Raw genomic sequence first — 18576 nt, forward strand, 5'->3', positions numbered from 1 at the left:
GCTGCTGTCTCCGGTGAACCTGTTGCCACGGGGTACATCCACAGCCAAGTCGTCCCAGTTGCTGCAACTTTTCCAAGTGTTATTCTGAATATGTTGGAACAGCCCAATAGGTATGGCTCAGAAATATGCTACAATTCCTTGACTCTGCGCTGTGCAGATTTAGATGGTGCCAGCTCTATGGCGAACCAAGCTCATTCCCACGCCAGTGGCTTGATGATGGTTCAGTGTAACTATTAATTCAGCTAGTGGGGCTTAGTTATTTGTTGGGTTTCTGGCTTTACTTTCAAACTGTGGTGCCACTGTATTTTGTTCTCTCTATCCTGTGGTCGCAGCTGACCACACGTTTGCACAACCAAGCTGTGAAGCAAGCGCTTCATCTCTGGAACCTGACACGGCAGGAGAGCTCGCAGAACAGTCAGGACGTGCTAATCTGTCACCAGGAGCTCCGCTCAGCACTTCGCCTCTTTCTTATGAAGGTTAGTGATTTTGAAACGCTTTCACAATATTGCACACTTTTTGGTGCTGCAAGATTACATGGAGCTATCACTAAACCAGATGCAGCAACTTATTGCTCTTTTGTCAATTTTCTACCCTTCAGGATCTTTTCCCAGCCCTATCAACGAAAGGCGGCCTCTTCAGAAACTTCGAGTCAAGCTCACTCATCTCCGTGACCGCAACAAGAGGCTACAGTGACTGCTTCTTCAATGCCGTCGCATGAAGACAACTGCTGAACTGGCAGAGAGTCTGTGTAAGCATTTAGCTCCAGCTGTTGCTGCTTTTGTAGAAGCTCAGCTGAAGATGCGTAATGTCAGCCGGTTTGGCCATCGATGGTGCAGCCAATACAAAGCCTTGGCTTTAGGTTTACACTTCCACAGTCCAAAAGGGTACATATATTGTAGGACACTCCCAAGACTTCTATCTGTTAGGTCTCTGCAGCTGTGGCTTGCATGCCAACCGCTGAGATTGGGTTTTACCCTGAAGTTTTTGACTTGATCAGCAAACGAACAGCGTCTTTTCCAAGGCAAGACAGGGCTTGCACTACAATTTTTGATGAGATGCATGTCGTAAAGGAGCTGTCGTATAACCCAGTGTCCGAATGATTTGAAGGCCTTGAAGAGTACAGTGCATTGCAATACAAGGTCCAAATCTCACAAACAAGGCCCTTGTGTTCATGTCTAAAAGAATATGCACGCCGTGGAAGCAGCCTCTTGGCTATTTCTATGCAGATAAGGCAGCACATGCAACTGTTCTGCATGAACTTCTTTTCAAATGGCACAAAATATTGGTTGGAGCTGGATTACAGCCTGTAGTTGTGGTTTGCGATTAGGGGAACCGAAATGTTTCTTTGTTTTCAAACGTTGTAACCCCTGAAAAGCCGTACCTAAGTATCAATGGTGAATCACTTTTCTTTATTTTTGATCCACCACATTTGCTCAAATGTTTAATATGTAGTTCAAATATGACTTCAGGGTAGGCAGTGACAATTAAAAGGTCGTACATATAACAGGCTTACGATAGGGATAGAGAAATGCAAAATCAGTCCATTCCCAAGCCGAGTGCCCGGCACTTTAATTTGACTTTTGCTTCCAAGATGTCGGTGAAACTTGCAGCACAGGTATTCAGCGATCATTATGCTGCAGCATTGTGCACGCAGGTAACATTCCAGCAATGGCCAGCAGAGGCTATACACACGGCCGGATTTATTGAGGATCGACAGGCTCTTTGATAGTCTAAATATTTCACAGAAGTGGGGAAAGTCTCCGTATGCATCTGAAACGTGTGCAGGATCTGTGCATAAAGAGTTTTTGGAGGAGTGCATTGCAGTTTTCGAGAATATCAAAGCTCTAGGCTGTGCACGGCAGACTCTTTGCATCCGTGGCTTCTGCCAAACTATGAGGGCTTTGCTGCTGTTATGAAACCACCTGGCCTCTCGCTATGGTTTGGCGTACCTCTTTACCAGACACCTGAACCAGGATGCGCTTGGAAACACCTTTGCAATAGTTAGGACAAAATCTGGAATGAACAGCAACTGGTCTTGCTGGCAGTTTCAGGCGGCATTTAGACATCTTAGTTAGCAACCTTTTCAAACTGTCGGAAAGCAGCAACTGTGCTGGAACATTCTAGTCTTCTGGCCACTCTCCCAGCTCGTTTTTCTCAATATGCTCCTCTCTGTACACCTACCACATCTCTGCCAGCTGCAGTAGAAGTCTCCAATGGTCGAGAAAAACATTGTGTATTTTGTAGGCTGGCTTACGTATAAGTTTATGAATGGCCACAGGTGCGCAACAGGGTCGTACAAGTGTGAGTTGAGGCAAGAGAATGCAGCCTATGCCAATCAAAGCCAAGTTCTCTTGTACTTGAGCGTGAAAAAACCTGGAGAAGGTGACTTTGGGAGCCTGTCAGTGCCTGCACCCAACAAGCTGGCACAGTTATGCCCACGCAACTGCAACTCTAAAAAAAGAGGTTGTCAGCTAAAACATGAGAAGCCGTTCATCAAGTGTTCCACAGGAATGGTCTACGCCATTCCCTTGAAGTGTGGAAAGGCTTATGTCGGTCAAGCCGGCCGCTGCATTAATGAATGCTTGGGGGAACATGCCCGAAATTTAAGCAACTTAAAGGACAAGTACGCACATTTGGTCGCGCACGTTTTTGAATGCATAGGTTGCGAAGCTCGATTGCGAGAGACGAAGGTTCTCGGTAAGAGTGCCGACGCGACGGCGCGTCAGTTTGGGAGCATTCCACATACAGAAATATGGCAGCAAGTGTATAAGCACCCCTTCTGTATCGCTTTTTGCTGCAGAGCTTCAATTTTTGGAAGCAACTGCTTACTGATTTGATTGTATGTTAGTATCCCTCGCCTTTTTATAGCTTTTTCTAGTTTTCTTGTTTTTGTGCGCCTGATTCTGTTGACTGCTGGCACATTCGTTCATCGATGCGTAATGTCATTTTCCCAATGTATCACTCCCTTCCCCCCTCACTTCTGCCTTTCCTCTTATATAAGGTATCCGTCTTCCGTCAATAAAATTTAGTTGACAGTCAGCGCTCGTGTGTCATCCTTGTTACTTTGTGGTTGTATGTGTTTGCGCTGTTATAATTTTTATGTCAAAAAAAATTTCCCAAGCTACTGGCTGAATGGCGTGTGAAGTTGCAAGCTATTTTCTATTGTGTGCAACAGATCTGTTTAGGCTGGTTTAAAGGGACACTAAAGCGAAACAATAAATCAGTTTAGACAAATGAAGCATTGTTTGAGAACCCTGCAGGCAGTCATTTAAAAAAAATAGTTTGATTATTAGATGAGAAAATGAAGGTCCAAGTATCAGTATTTGAATTTTGCGCTGAAACCCCAGCGCCGGTACGTCAGCGTGACGTCAGGGATTCCAAAGTATGTTTTCGCATTTGGGCCGCGTTGGCTGAATAAAGGTTCGCGAAACTTGCCATGTTTAATATTTGGTTCCTTTAGAACCCAATGTAGTCAATCTGTACCGCTATATATAATTAGTAGGCCCTAGAAGATGCCATCAAAATTCAAGGCGTCACAGCCCCAAGGTGCGGGAACTTCAGTAGGTGTCACCACCTGTATTTCGTTCTTTCGCTTTTTCTCGCTTACCAAACGTCTTATCGTTGTAAGAGTGTCTTATCGTTGTAAGAGTGGTGTTTTTGGTGTTGTAGAACGGTAATGTACTGATGCAGAAGAAATCATTTTTCACTTTAGTGTCCCTTTAAGGGCTGCAAATGTTTTTTCTGGTTCACAGCCTGGCTACATTCTACTGTTTTTTCTTGTGTATTTTGCTTTGCTAGGACATGACATGGCTGCTCAAAGGGGCAATGGTTTAACAATGTAGCATCTTTCATACTTCATTCCACTATGTCACTCTTTTACAGTACTTTTATGCAATGTACAGCTTGTTCAAGTGTCCTCTGTGTACTTATGCACTATTGCTGTATAAAACTCCATTCCGAGAAATCGAATGCCTCTCAAAGAAGACCCTCCGGGCAATGGATTCAACTGGTTTCCGTGATGTAGGGGGTCAATCTTTCCACCTTCCCACACCCTGCAGTTTTGTGCTGACAGGTATAACTAAATAAACCATTGAAACGATGCAGATCACAGACTTATCAAGAAACACCCAGTTTTTCCATCTCACTAGTGTTGACTTTATATACATGGGCAATATTTTATAGGAAAGAAAACTCCATAGACACGCCACATGTGTGAGTAAACGTTTATTCCCCATTTCGCTCAATAAAGGAGTGCTGACAGAAAATTCCTTGGGCTCTGTTTGTTGCATTGAATCAGTAGCTGTTGACCGAGTAATCATGCTAAAGAAACTCGCTTTCTGCAGTGCGCGACATTTGTGTAGTTATATGCTCTTTACCCACGACCAGTAGCGGGTTCGATTTCAAGGAGTACTTCGTGCCCTGTAACATAAGAGGCGTGCTTGTAAAGAACAATGATCGTGTGAGCGTGCAGACCTGTCAAGCACGATAGTGCACTACTATCAACCATGCCATCTGTGCTCCTGCTTCATCTGCTAGTTTGGCAGGAAACCTGAGCATTGCTACACCATCCTAATGCTTGTTGAACAGAAGTCCACTATGCAGTGTGATCCTGGAATTAGAGAGTTTTAGCGACATTTTATTGTGTCTGAAAACTTCGTACCAACATGTTTCACTCGGTAACTGCAGAGGTGTATGGTACGCACAACACTGGTAGCGACATCTGGTGACAAGTGCCTAATCAGAGACCACAGAAAATTATTATTGCAACTTACATATTCTACCTAACTTCAACTCAACATAACTGCGACATAACTGTTAGCTTACGCACTTTTATGATAATTTTCTTGGACAATAACATTGACGCAACAAAAAATATATCGTAATACTTGTTGGGGGGCTAGTTGGTGCACGTTTCCAGAAGAGGGTTATAGCGCCGAAATAACACAACACACAGCAAGCGAGACGGGACAGGCGCCTGTCCCGTCTCGCTTGGTGTGTGTTGTGTTATTTCGGCGCTATAACCCTCTTCTGGAAAAAAAAATATATCGAATGCATTGTAGTTAGCAAAATGTCACAGGATGTCGCCACCGGCTTTTCTATTGCCGGCCGTGGCATCAGTAACCTGGCAATCAGTAAATGGTGTATGCATTGTGTCATATGGTGGAGAGTAATACGAATTTGCAATATCCATACTGAATGCCGCGCATTCACCAGGTTTCATTTACCAGGATATTCAAGGTATTGCCTTGAAAGTAATGCTAGTGCTTTAGATGAGTTTAGTGAAAAACTTAGTAGTTTACACAGAATAGTTAGCTGTTTGCATAGCTCCCAGAAAGAAAGCCTTGGGAGCTATGCAAAGGGGGTAGGCAGCTGGGGAGGATCAGGTAACAGCAGATTTGTTGAAGGATGGTGGGCAGATTGTTCTAGAGAAACTGGCCACCCTGTATATGCAATGCCTCATGACTTCGAGCGTACCCGAATCTTGGAAAAACGCTAACATAATCCTAATCCATAAGAAAGGGGACGCCAAAGACTTGAAAAATTATAGACCGATCAGTTTACTATCCGTTGCCTACAAAGTATTTACTCAGGTAATTGCAAATAGAATCAGGAACACCTTAGACTTCCGTCAACCAAAGGACCAGGCAGGATTCCGTAAAGGCTACTCAACAATAGACCATATTCACACTATCAATCAGGTGATAAAGAAATGTGCGGAATATATCCAACCCTTATGTGTAGCTTTAATTGATTACGAGAAAGCGTTTGATTCAGTCGAAACCTCAGCAGTCATGGAGGCACTGCGGAATCAGGGTGTAGACGAGTCGTATGTAAAAATACTGAAAGATATCTATAGCGGCTCCACAGCCACCGTAGTCCTCCATAAAGAAAGCAACAAAATCCCAATAAAGAAAGGCGTCACGCAGGGAGATACGATCTCTCCAATGCTATTCACAGCGTGTTTACAGGAGATATTCAGAGACCTGGATTGGGAAGAATTGGGGATAAGAGTTAATGGAGAATACCTTAGTAACTTGCGATTCGCTGATATTGCCTTGCTTAGTAACTCAGGGGACCAACTGCAATGCATGCTCACTGACCTGGAGAGGCAAAGCCGAAGGGTGGGTCTAAAAATTTATCTGCAGAAAACTAAAGTAATGTTTAACAGTCTCAAAAGAGAACAGCAGTTTACAATAGGTAGTGAGGCACTGGAAGTGGTAAGGGAATACATCTACTTAGGACAGGTAGTGACTGCGGATCCGAATCATGAGACTGAAATAATCAGAAAAACAAGAATGGGCTGGGGTGCGTTTGGCAGGCATTCTCAGATCATGAACAGCAGGTTGCCATTATCCCTCAAGACAAAAGTTTATAACAGGTGTGTCTTACCAGTACTCACGTACGGGGCAGAAACCTGGAGGCTTACGAAAAGGGTTCTACTTAAATTGAGGACCACGCAACAAGCTATAGAAAGAAGGATAGGTGTAACGTTAAGGGATAAGAGAAGAGCAGATTGGGTGAGGGAACAAACACGAGTTAATGATATCTTAGTTGGAATCAAGAAAAAGAAATGGGCATGGGAAGGACACGTAATGAGGAGGGAAGATAACCGATGGTCATTAAGAGTTACGGAATGGATTCCAAGGGAAGGGAAGCGTAGCAGAGGGCGGCAGAAAGTTAGGTGGGCGGACGAGATTAAGGAGTTTGCAGGGACAACATGGCCACAATTAGTACATGACAGGGGTAGTTGGAGAAGTATGGGAGAGGCCTTTGCCCTGCAGTGGGCATGACCAGGCTGATGATGATGATGATGAGTCAGCTGTCTCAAAGGCAACTCTATAGGAAACAGATTTCGGTCTCAGCGCAAGTTTTAGAGGTACTATTCAAAAATACTTGCCAAAGACACTAATCAGAAACATGAGAAAAACTTGTTTGCACTAAACGATCCAAACAAGTGCAGAAAATGTCATACATTTATTAGCATTACATAAGCTGCACAGAGCACAGCTGCAATCTCAATCCAGCACTTCTGTATTCAGGCATGCGAACAGAATCCAACTTCACTCGCATATATGATTTCAGCCTAGGTCAACAGAATGTGCATGAAAATACTGGTGTGCACCCTACCAGTTGTACCCAACAAAGCCATCCATAAACTACTAACTACCCTGCCAAATGAGCCCATTCTATCTGCACACCATGGCAAGGCAAACACAACTGTCATGTTATGCCAGAAATGAACACATTTTCTGAACACGCTGGCTAAGCACATATGCAAATACACAGCTCTACATGGTAGCAGCAATGGCTCCCTAAAACATTGGAACCTTGTTATATTCCATAGTCATTATAAACATATATATGTTACACTGCAATAGTGGTGAGACTGCTTATTTACTTGGTTATAAGCGATAATTCATTATGCACATTTGTTATATAGAGGTTCAACAATAGGTTCCGCTCAGACCGCTCTTACTGCCTAATAAAAGAACAAAATTCAACTCTGCAAGAAATATCTACAGGGGGCTCACAAGAGGACTTTGTCGCATTTGAATTTGCAAGGGTACCACTTTGAGGCTCCATGTTTGCGATATTTCTGTGCCTAAAAATTTAAACACAACATTCCAACAATGCTTGCTTGGTAAAGAAGAGGAATATGTCAGAAACTTAGAAACACAAAGCACAATAGACATAAAGCTTCCTAATTGTGACCATGGTTGAAGACTACAGCTGGACGTATAAAAGCCCATAAAAAGTGAGCGTGTTCGTGAAACTTTCTTTTTGTGATAGTGCATCAGCCAGCAAAGAATTTTCAGTAATGGTCAACAGAAAACTAGGCGCGAGTCCAGTGAACAATAATATGGATTCGAGGGGAGCTAAGCTCACACTGTCACTTCATTCTGAAAATTAAGGCAGCGCACCATAGCTAGATAATCAAACCCCACAACTCCAGCCTGATGTTCAAGTGCAGCGTCCAACAAGCCAGGCACGTGCAACTTCACAAAGCTGTTGTGCCAACATCCAGCTGCAATGAGCTGCAAGGAGAAACGGTCGCACCCACCACACTACATGCTACAACACATTTAAAAACAATACTTGGCACGTTTTGCATCACAGGCGATAAAGCCTATCACAAATACTTTCCCGGCAACCAATTTCTAATCTTTGTTCAATAATATGCAACTGATCGCCCCTCTGACGAGTCACAAGGTTTTCTGGTCAATAAAATGAATTCAATTGACTCACTGCGAAAGATGGGAGCATATTTTGTCATTCTGAAGAAATTCACATGCTGAGAAGCAGGAATGCCACTGCACATGAGCTTTCAGGGGAAATATTTTCATCAGGGAGACCGACAACCATTTCCTTAGTGATAAGTTGGTCGACTTCAGGAAGGGCAGACAAGGTTGCTAATAATAAGATTTGGTGATAAATTTCATTGCCTGTAAAGACAAACTGCTAAGTATCGTTTTTGGTACTTTTTCCGTACATGTGAAGCCAGCACAAGTGTTTCAGTTCTCAAATAAATTCACTGCTAGGTGAAAGCCAGCAGTTTTCCCTCTTGACCAAGCCATGTTTGATTTCTTTTAGTACTATTTCTGTTTATTGAATATTAAGTCATGCTAAAATGGTAGATTAATGTTAGAGAATGTCTAAGATGTCAATATTATTATGAACAGATATTTAATAACTGAGGTAAATGCAAAACACGATTTGTGACTCCCCTGCAATGTTCAGGTACTAGCCTGAAAACGAAGGTACTCCTTCCAATTCTGTCCCTAATACTCAAAGATTCATAATAACAAATTGCATTAGATAATAAGATGGAAGGAAATGCTACTTCTCCAGTTATACCTGGCTTGTAGAAGAAAAGAAGTCATTGACTTTGCCTATGACAATGACGCGGGCGGTAAACAGGTTTAGTTTTCGTTCGCCACCGGCGCCATCCATGCTTTGTGTTTCAGTAGTTTCGCTATCACGGAGTGCTGAGCTGGTTACGCTGGCTCACTAAAATCACATGAACTGCAAGTAGCAGAGAAAGCCATGTCCATGTGATTTCGGGGGATGCCTGAACGGTCCATGCCACTTGACCAAGAGCAGCTGCCGCAGCCAATTCACCGCTCTGTCCTGGCTCAGTTTCGCCATGGTGGCGCGCTTACCTTTTGCACTAAGACCTCTAGCACCGTCTGTTGGGTGCCATTTTACTCACCGACAGCAGTAAAGGGAGGTGATGGCGTATGCAATGTCACCACTCCCTCGCTCAAGAGTGGGCAATATGAATTTCACTAAAGGTATGGGGACCCTTCAGATGCGATCTTCTCTTAAACTAAGTATTTTCTTGGCACGAAACAAGCGCTGTGAGGTTTCTGGAATGGTATGTTAACTGCCTACGTCAACTTTGCAGTTGCCCTTAGAGGCTTTAAGTACAACATCACTGTTTTGTTGGTTTAACCAAGGTAGCTCTTTAAAAAGCAAATGCAATGCGCGAACATAAACAATATACACAGCTTTATGTAGGCATCGGGCCAGGTGGTACAGTGACCCTATCGAACCCATTTACATCGAATTATCCTGTATATCAAACAACTTCTTAACATGGTATAGTTACAGTGAGTTTATATAGCAAAAATTACACTCACATCCAACAAAAGTAGCAGCGCCTCAGAATATATTGAACATCAAATGGCACAAAAGTGACCCTAGAAGTTGGCTTTTCCTTGTGGTGGTGGGGAAACCCGGCGACACATCCCAAAAGTGGTTTAGACCGGCGGCGCAGCTTAGCCCTGCCTTGAACACGCCGTGTTGGGCGAGTTGGCGGGACCCCCACTGCAAAAAATGACATTAGCCCACCCGCAGCTTTTGCTCAGACAGCCAATCAGAGGCTCCTGCGCCCTCGTCATGCAAGATAGTGCAAGTCTGAGTTGCCTCGCTGCTTTTCTCGCTCATTCTGTTTGCACCTTGTGGCAAACACAATAGGGCCCTCTCCTGCAGTGTTGCCATGATGGCTAGCGCGAAGCGGCAGAATTTAGCTTTTGCCGTGAAGCTTGAAATCATAAATCAAATCTAATGCAGTAAGAAGTCGGATGTCGCCGCAGCATGCAAGATTCCGAGGTGTACTATCAGCAAGATCTTGAAGAATAAGGGGGGAGATTAGGGCTAAAGCGGACAAATGACCCAGTGCCCGTGGTGCTCGACATGTACGCACAGCTGTGCATAAGACATTGAGGTGGCCATGTGCAAATGGTTCATCCTAAACTGCTTCAGACGTGCCAGCTTCCATGTGCCCGGTGATGATTCTGACAATGCTTACGAGTGCGACAAAGCCATTGCCAGTGTTGCCAAAGTTTGGAGTGAGCTGTCAGAACTTCCGGAAGCCATTGACGGATCAACGGTCGACAAGTTTGTGGGTGCAGATGATGGTGTCGCGACCACGGGAGAGCCCGAAAACGGAGACTGCATTGCCAGCATCGTACCGAACACAAGTGAAAGTGGGCACAATGAGGAAAGCAATGACGGTCCTTTGCCGACACTCTCCGAGGTGATTGGGGAACTCGCACTAGTCCGGCACTTCTGCGCGAACGTGGAAGGTTGCAGCCTTAGCTTCTCTGACTCTTTAGACAATGTGGAGAGGTGTGTGCTGTCGCAGGCAGTGAAGTTCTCCAAGCAGAAGATACAGGACTAGTTCATGCAAAACTAAGCTGGTTTCATCAATAAAGAGCTTTTATATATGGTATGTGCTTTTATGACATCCAATTCCTTAGCGGGCTTATGTGGAATTATGCCCTATATAGAACTGATAGGCTTCTTTGTGCAAGTTCGATATGACCGGGTTCAAATGTACACATCTTGATCGTTTTTAAGGCTGGCTTACAAACAAACCTGCTATGGGCAGCACACTTCTTTATTACACTGTTACATGTCGAGTTCTCTAAATTGCATAGCTACACATGTAGTGCACTTTGCTAGACACTTGTCTAGCTCAGAAATGTGACTGCATAAATGTTCAATCATTGATTCCCCCCCCCCCCCCCCTCTGCTCAGTCTACTTGACTGCAGCATGTTCCAAGTAAAAAAAAAACTTATTCAAAACAGCACTCTGTGGTACAGCTGTCACCTTAGTTGCTTAGAAGACATCTCACACCTTGTAAGAGTCTCTGTTACAGAATGATCTCCATAGAACAAAATGAAGTTTGCACTTCATGGCTTCACACAGTAACATGTCAACAATGTGTCACTCGTACATGGGTTGAAAAATAATGTTGTAATAATAGTGGCTATAAGAAAAGTTACCGTTTCACCCAAAAGGCAAAGCATTGATAGCGATAGCAAAGTATTAGACGGTTACAAAAAATAATGTTCCCAGTTTTACTGGCTCTATAAATTGCAGAAAATGTTTGCTTACTAATTAAATTAACAAGCATGTCGTCACTCGTGCACTGACAAGCATGAACAGATCTCACTAGATGAGTGCGAGTACGCGCAGTCCCAAAGCCAGTGTGGCGAAAGGCACCAGCAGCAGGGAGGCAAATGCCTTCACGCTGCCATTCGCTTCACTACATCTCTGAAACTTCGATTATGCAACGACCAACACTAGGTGTGCAAGAAGACAGCACACATGAGGCCACCAACCATCATCCTGGCTTGCACCCACTGCAGAATGCCTCCAAAATGCAGCACGCAAGCCATGGCTCATTTCTGTGGACTGTCATGTGCAGCCATGGCTGGGCTAGAAAAGGATACACGCACTTGCTTGATCAGCACCTGACCCCCCCCAACAGTGGGCGCACAGGAATACAGCACACACTCAGCCACTATCCTTGGCTCACATTTGCACCTGCAGCATACGTTGCACTGGCCACTCATTCTCATCGCACTTCAACTGAACACAGAATATCACGGGGATGGCATGCATTCACCTGAAGTGTCCACATAATAGCTTTAGCATAAAAAATGGTAGGCACTATTCTGTCATGATTTGTTTATCATGTCATTTTCAAAACAAATGTGACATTTTTTTCCTTACTGCTTCCACCTCCTACCATCTCCCTTGATGTTCTGGTAAAGGTGACACCAACAGATGTTTTGGAGTTGGCTCTTGACTATGCAAACTCTTGATGCTCTAACTTCAACTTACCAAACTTGTTTTCCATAATTCTATTGCAGCACATGTGCGGAACATCACGCTGCCTCCGTGATGTTCCACATAAAGTCCAAGTGTGATAACGTCGCATCTGCACCACATGCTGCGGGTGCGAGTGAAAGCGTGCAAGGGTGAGCCGAGAAGGATGGTGACTTGATCTCGCCGCGCACGAAAGAAGGCAGGGAGGACGCACGCCGTCTTCTATCGCACTCAAGGCAGTAAGGGCGGAGGAGTTCTACCCTGGTAGCAGCTGTGCATATCGCACGGCTGTGCGGGCCTTATTTTGAAAGCAATTTGTGGTAGGTACCGAGTCTAGGCATGCCGAGGGCTGATGGCTTTGTGTACACTGTGTTCTCGCCACTTAGCGCTGAAGTGAGATGCAGCACGCAGGTAAATTCCCTCACTGCTGCTGCCGCTCTCTCTCTCATGCCAGCATTTTGATTGCGAGTGTTCGCGGTAATAATGAGATGTGTTCATGTTTGCCTGTGCGCCTGTGACACTATGCTTGTTACTTTCGTTATAAGTGAATGTTCACACGAGTATATGACCGAAAAGTTACTAACCTTACTTCGTATAGCTGTCTAATAATTTGCTATCGCAATCGATGCTCACCTTTTAGGCGGAACTACGACATTTTTTTATCCTCCAGTTCACAATAATTCAATCCCAAGTGAATGGAGAGAGCATTTGCAAAAGGCAAGAAGAAATTAATAATTCGGAATTTCATTGTATGCAATGTTATCAACAAATTCCAGGACACACACAAACCACAGACATGAAAGAAAGCAATCATGGGCAGCATCACTTGGAAACGCTGCCCATGTCATCTTCTTGTTTTCTTTCATGTCTGTGGTTTGCGTGCATTATTTTAGTAGCTATTACATCTCACAGCAATTCCGACTTACTAGGCCAACAACATGTTTTTATGAAGCAAATTTCACCTACCTGCAGTGCTCCAGCAGCCATTGTACACAGCACACTGTGCCCCCATAAAAATGTTCAAGGAACCAAACCAGCTTACGTGAACTGACATTCTTTGTTCCTTTTACACAGTGCATTTCAGCTCATTAGCAGCTGGCCATAAACCAATTTTTTTTCCGACCACCATCACTTCCCTAGGCATGCTACAAGTGTGGTGGAACCAGCCAGAAACCTACAATACAACATGGCTCACAACAGCTGAGCTCGCAACTAACTTTATGCCTTTGAAAAGTCTGCAGCACATGTATGCCTTCCCGTGTAGCATTATTTTGCTGGTTCCACCACAGTTAGATTACTTACCAAGTTCACCAGCATGTGACCCTTATTAGGCACGGCTGACAGGTGAAGCTAGGTCTTCCCAGGGGTCAAGCCTCTCTTTCAGCTGCATGGCACATGCTCACTATGGTAAGCTGCGCTAATGGTCTACACAGCAGAGCCCTGCATTCAGGATGAACCATTGGCAAACACCAAGCTCAAGCTTGCAATGCTGGCAACACCCTTTCAAATTTTCGTGTCGCATCAGCTCACAGAGTCGTCCATACTACTGCTGATGGTGCTATTCCAGCTGCACTCCGGGTTGCTCATGGGAAGCCTGTCGTCATGACCGCTGTCCACCGAACTGGTGACCAATGAATCCTGAGGCCACGTCATGGCTTCCTGGCTGGTAGTTGGCAAAGGCGAACGGTTCCAACATGCTGACCTGCTGCTGATGCTGGTAGCTTGGCACCTGCTTGGCTGTAGCAGAGGGAGGGGAGAAAGCAAACAGACAATGGCTAAGTGCCAACAGGTCCTGCACTAATATCTGTGCCACACGGACATTAAAAATGACATTCGGTTGTTAATGCCTTCCATTCCCATGATTACAAAGACGGTGCCGAATAAGACAACACACGAAGAAGGGAGACACGATACAAGCACGTAGGCGCACTAACAACCGAGTGTTAGTGCGCCTACTGCACGCCTAACACTCAGTACTACGCACCTAGTGAGGTAACAACAGTTATATATTACTATGTCAAGAAATAAAACACTCAGTTGTTAGTGCACCTACGTGCTTGTCTCGTTTCTCATTTCTTCGTGTGTTGTTTTATTCGGCGCCAACTTTGTAATCATGCTTAACCAACTAGCCCACCAGCACATGCTCAGTGGCTTCCATTCCCAAATGACTACTTTTTTTGGCAGCGCAGCCAAAGTTCAAATTTATTGACATTTCACATAATGATCTCGGTGACAGCAAATTCTTAAGTGAGCAAATTTCTAGAAATAATTATAATAAATATTCATTTACAGGTTTATTCTGCCTTAGTGAAACGTGAAATGTAAATTAAGCACACTATGGTGCTGTTAGCTTGAGTTTATTGCTGCCTTTTACAACATTGCAACCGAACACACAACTTTGGCCATTGCATGACAAATGCAAAGCCCAGGAGCAAAATAGTGCCTGCCACATCATTACAACTCCTGATAAGAACATTCTAGTTGAAAGTTATGTATAAATTGTCGATACATAATAGACACTGCTTCAAATGTTTCAGTTATACAGCCCAAAGTATGGTGTCAAGAGCATTCATTTCTCAATTGAATGACTTCCAGTGAATGCATTGAATAAAAATGGACTACACTTGTCGTGCGGCATCATGCAACTCACATTAGCAATTTAATGTCATTTTCTGTACTCATGTAGCACTGGTATAAGGGCCAATGAGGAGGAAGTTCTCAAAATGGCATATTTTTTCCAGCCAAAGCATTATTCTTGTGTAAAACTTGAAGTGGTGCGAAGAAGACGAGGACACGAATAAAAAACAAACACAAAAGGACAAGCACTGTACAGCAAACTGGAAAATTTATTGAAAGATCAACCAGCTTCTTTACCATGTCAAAAAAAAGAATAGCCAAAACGGTTGAAAGGCATGCGTACTGCCAACAAGTAAGCATGCATTGTGCAAGGGCTGTGGATAAATCCAACTATGATTAAATTATTGATGTCAGTTGCTCCTGCTGAAACACAAAAAGGCTCAACCGAAAAAGACAAGATTTGGCGACATTACAGTGGTAGTCCTTCACTGGGCATGTGAGTGCATGTGAGTGCATGTGAGGCATGTGAGTATCTCAAACATCAAGCTGCTCTCATGCTACATACTGTTCAATACAATGGCATTGAGTCCAAGAAATGCTGGGCAGTTACAGTCTAAACTAGTCTGTCCTAAGAATTCAAATTTCTCAGTTAACCTTCTGAGCATCACAAACATAGTGACCCTTCTATCCGTGGAATGTGCCAACCGTCTGCACATCTCAGCAGAGACCTGCCCAAACTGTCGAAATGCTTCTTCAGAGGGCGAACTAGAAAGTCTTTGCCCCTATCTTTTATTAGGCAAAATAAGGTGCATACAGGTAATTACAAACATATGTACTATTCTACGTACTTGAAACTATTTTTCAACATAGTTCCCACACTTGTTACGACATTTGTCCCATCACAGAACTAAACTTGAGATGCTCCTGTGCCATGTTGTCAATCGGCGCTGCACCAGCCTCCCTAACAGTCATTGTCATGCAAGTCATCACGGCCTTTTATGAACTGGCAACACCGTCACCTCACACTTCTCAAAGCAAGACACCTTTCCCTATACGTGGACTGCATTTCCCTGTAGGTTTCGATGGGTGTTTGTCTCTTGCTCCATAGAAAACGAATCACACTTCGCTGCTCGTACACTGTGCATGGGTGAAGCACAAGTGCCATTTTACACAACTGAGAGCAGTGCCATGCCGTGGAGATACTGGCAAATAAGGCTGGACCAGTCCAAGAAAGGTTCGCCGCTTGGAATGGATATGTTGACTTCACATTTACAGCTGTAATTTAGCTAAAATAAAAATAGCGGCAAAGACTTTCTGATTTGCCCTCGTATTACAGAGATGAGAAATCAGGTGAAGAAACTACCAGACAGGAAAGGGCATCAGCTAGTGAAGCAAAAAGTAGCGACCTGTTCAAATGCGAGGAGACATACTCTTATGGGTTACATACTCTCATGCATAAAAGCTTCTCGGCAGGCATCGTATTTCCCCCAATGGTGATGGGGCCGACTATCTGAGCAAAACTGCAGCCTCAGAAGCCAACACGGACCTGACTCTTGCAGAGAGGAGACTTGCCACGCAGCAAACAATATCAGAATTGTGCCTCCTTCCTTGTGCTACCAATGCAGGACATTCAAATTCGCATCATACTACATGCATATGTTCCTGCAGTCTGGTGTTGGGGTCAGAAAGGAAGTTGGGAAAGCTGCCAAAGTCAATAACAAAATCCAAGAGTTTGTTCTAGAAAACGTACACGAAATGGATAACAAGGCAGAGAAGTTGTCTAGCCTTGCTTCCCTACCTTGCGGTTCTTTTAATGGATATCTTCTAGAATGAATTGATACTGAATCTGTGGGGATTAAGGTGCTTTTCTGCGCCTTGTCCCCCAGCTAGCCCATTGTGCTTAGCTTGATCTCTGGCAACTGCGAACGAAATTGGCAATATGGCGGACACAGCTAGTGCACTGGAGCTGATTTCCAGCACAAGCCGTGCTTCTCTCTCCCGTTGTCAAGTCACTGCATGAGCATATGTCACCGGGACGTACCCCGATTGGCCTGCCGAATGGCAGCCCCCGGGCACCCTCTCTAACTGAGCTCTCTTCTGCTGAGCGCTTCATCGCCACAGCGGCAGGTGCTCACAGGCCTGTAACGAGCTAGTTACGTGGGACCTTTGCTCACGCGACTTCTCGTTCTTGCACTTGGTGAACCACTAAGTGGTTAGCTCTAGCGCATTGGGCGCACATACTTTATCGGTCTTGTGGTGAGCCTTTGCCTGCAAGCACCTTGACTGTTGCAACGTGCTGAATCTTGGGCTAACAAACCTGTGTTGGTTGGTGATCTGACTCCGGAGCATCCTCTGCGCCACAGCAGAGAGTCAACAAACCCTGCTAAAGCACCTTTGCGCGTTGCGGAGTGGAAAGGCATTGTGCCCTTTCCCGACTGTGTATCGTAGGGCGAGCCTCGCACAAACCCATTTACAAAACCTGCAGGAGCATTATTAGGTTCAGGCAAGGGTGCCACCAAGATTTTTCTGTTGAATAGACTTGGCATCCGAGTCTGTGTTTCTTGCTTGGGGTAAGACCAGGGGTGTGCGAATACTCAAATATTCGATTTCAAATCGAATAGCGAACTTTCAAATAATTCGATTCACAAATTAAATATATTATATTAGAATATCGATACTTTTGGTGAATGATCCATGAATGGTTGGTACCTTGACGGGTGCAGTGTTCCCACGACGCGCGATCTCTATCGGTACAAGATTCATCTGGGTTGACAATAGCGTTCAAAATTATTAACGTGATGTGGAAAGAGGGAACTACAACACCAGTGCGTATGGAAAGCACGAGGCGATGTGCGAAGATCGAGCTTTGGAAGGCATGCAGATCGCATTGAATACGTGAGTTCAGTGTTCACGCAAGCAGATTTGCACAGTTGGGAGTACTCTGCCCACATCTGAGCACACAGACGAACACGCGTGCTCACAGAAGTTCTCAGCTGATCAACCGCGAACCCAAACGCTGCTTAAAGGGCCGTTAATCTAATCCGTACGCGTGATTTCGCGACTGATCACTGATGAGCCATGTTAGTGACATGTCACATCGACTGGCAGCTAATTTTTGTCACGGCCACACCATTGGCCACACTGTCAAGCCCGTACGGCCTAATCAGGGATTCATGTCGGGTATTAAAGTTGTGGTTACCGAATTAACAAAGCTCTATTCATAGCGGTCACACAACCTTCATAAAGCCTACAAATCGTCCCGCCAAGAAAAGCGAGTGCATAGGATGACCATTGCATGTTCATGGCCGCCATCATTGCGAAATACCGTAGGCCTTTGTTCCAAACGCCGTTCATACGTGCGCTGAGGTCTCTCTTCGTAGCTTTAAGCGACTCTTCACAAGACCAGCTTGGATTTACAGGGCAGGTTCGAAAGTATCACGTAAAAGCATGCTGACCCTCGGCTGCAGATGCATTTACATATATGGCAAACGAAGAAAAAGGGGAGGGGACATAGTGGGAACTTGCCATGGGCCTCCCGATTTGAGAACGCTTCACCATCGGTGCAGACAACAGTCAACCTGTGCGGTGCCGATGACCACATGGAGCGGTGCCGAGTGATGTGATGCGCATTCCCCGCTTTTGTCTGTTGCGCAGATTATTGGCCTTAACGAGGTGACGATAACCCACAAAAATCACGAGCAATAAAAACAGCGCTAGACGACAGGACAAGTGAAGGGACACAGACAACAGCGCTGACTAACAACCAAAGTGTCTTTATTCTTTCAGTCAGCATATATATGTTCCGCCGCTATCTGAAACCACATAATCAACAGAATTGGGCATGCACAGGGGGATTGCGATTAATGCGATAGGAAGGC

At 44.7% G+C, this 18576-nt stretch overlaps 1 protein-coding gene and 1 pseudogene across 2 annotated transcripts in view; one reads left to right on the forward strand and one right to left on the reverse strand.

Moving 5' to 3' along the window:
- The first annotated feature begins 612 nt into the window (after nt 1-612).
- On the forward strand, nt 613-4976 carry LOC129386018 (uncharacterized; annotated as a pseudogene).
- A 1984-nt stretch (nt 4977-6960) lies between these two features.
- LOC126535580 (egl nine homolog 1-like) overlaps nt 6961-18576 on the reverse strand; it is a 158696-nt gene continuing 147080 nt past the window's right edge. For both annotated transcript variants that reach the window (XM_050182403.3, XM_050182401.3), the window contains one exon: nt 6961-13858. In XM_050182403.3, coding sequence (XP_050038360.1) covers nt 13722-13858 — 137 coding nt within the window. In that variant the 3' untranslated portion in view covers nt 6961-13721. The remainder of the gene's footprint in view (nt 13859-18576) is intronic.

This window comes from Dermacentor andersoni, chromosome 7, assembly GCF_023375885.2.
Source record: "Dermacentor andersoni chromosome 7, qqDerAnde1_hic_scaffold, whole genome shotgun sequence".
Classification (NCBI taxonomy): domain Eukaryota; kingdom Metazoa; phylum Arthropoda; class Arachnida; order Ixodida; family Ixodidae; genus Dermacentor; species Dermacentor andersoni.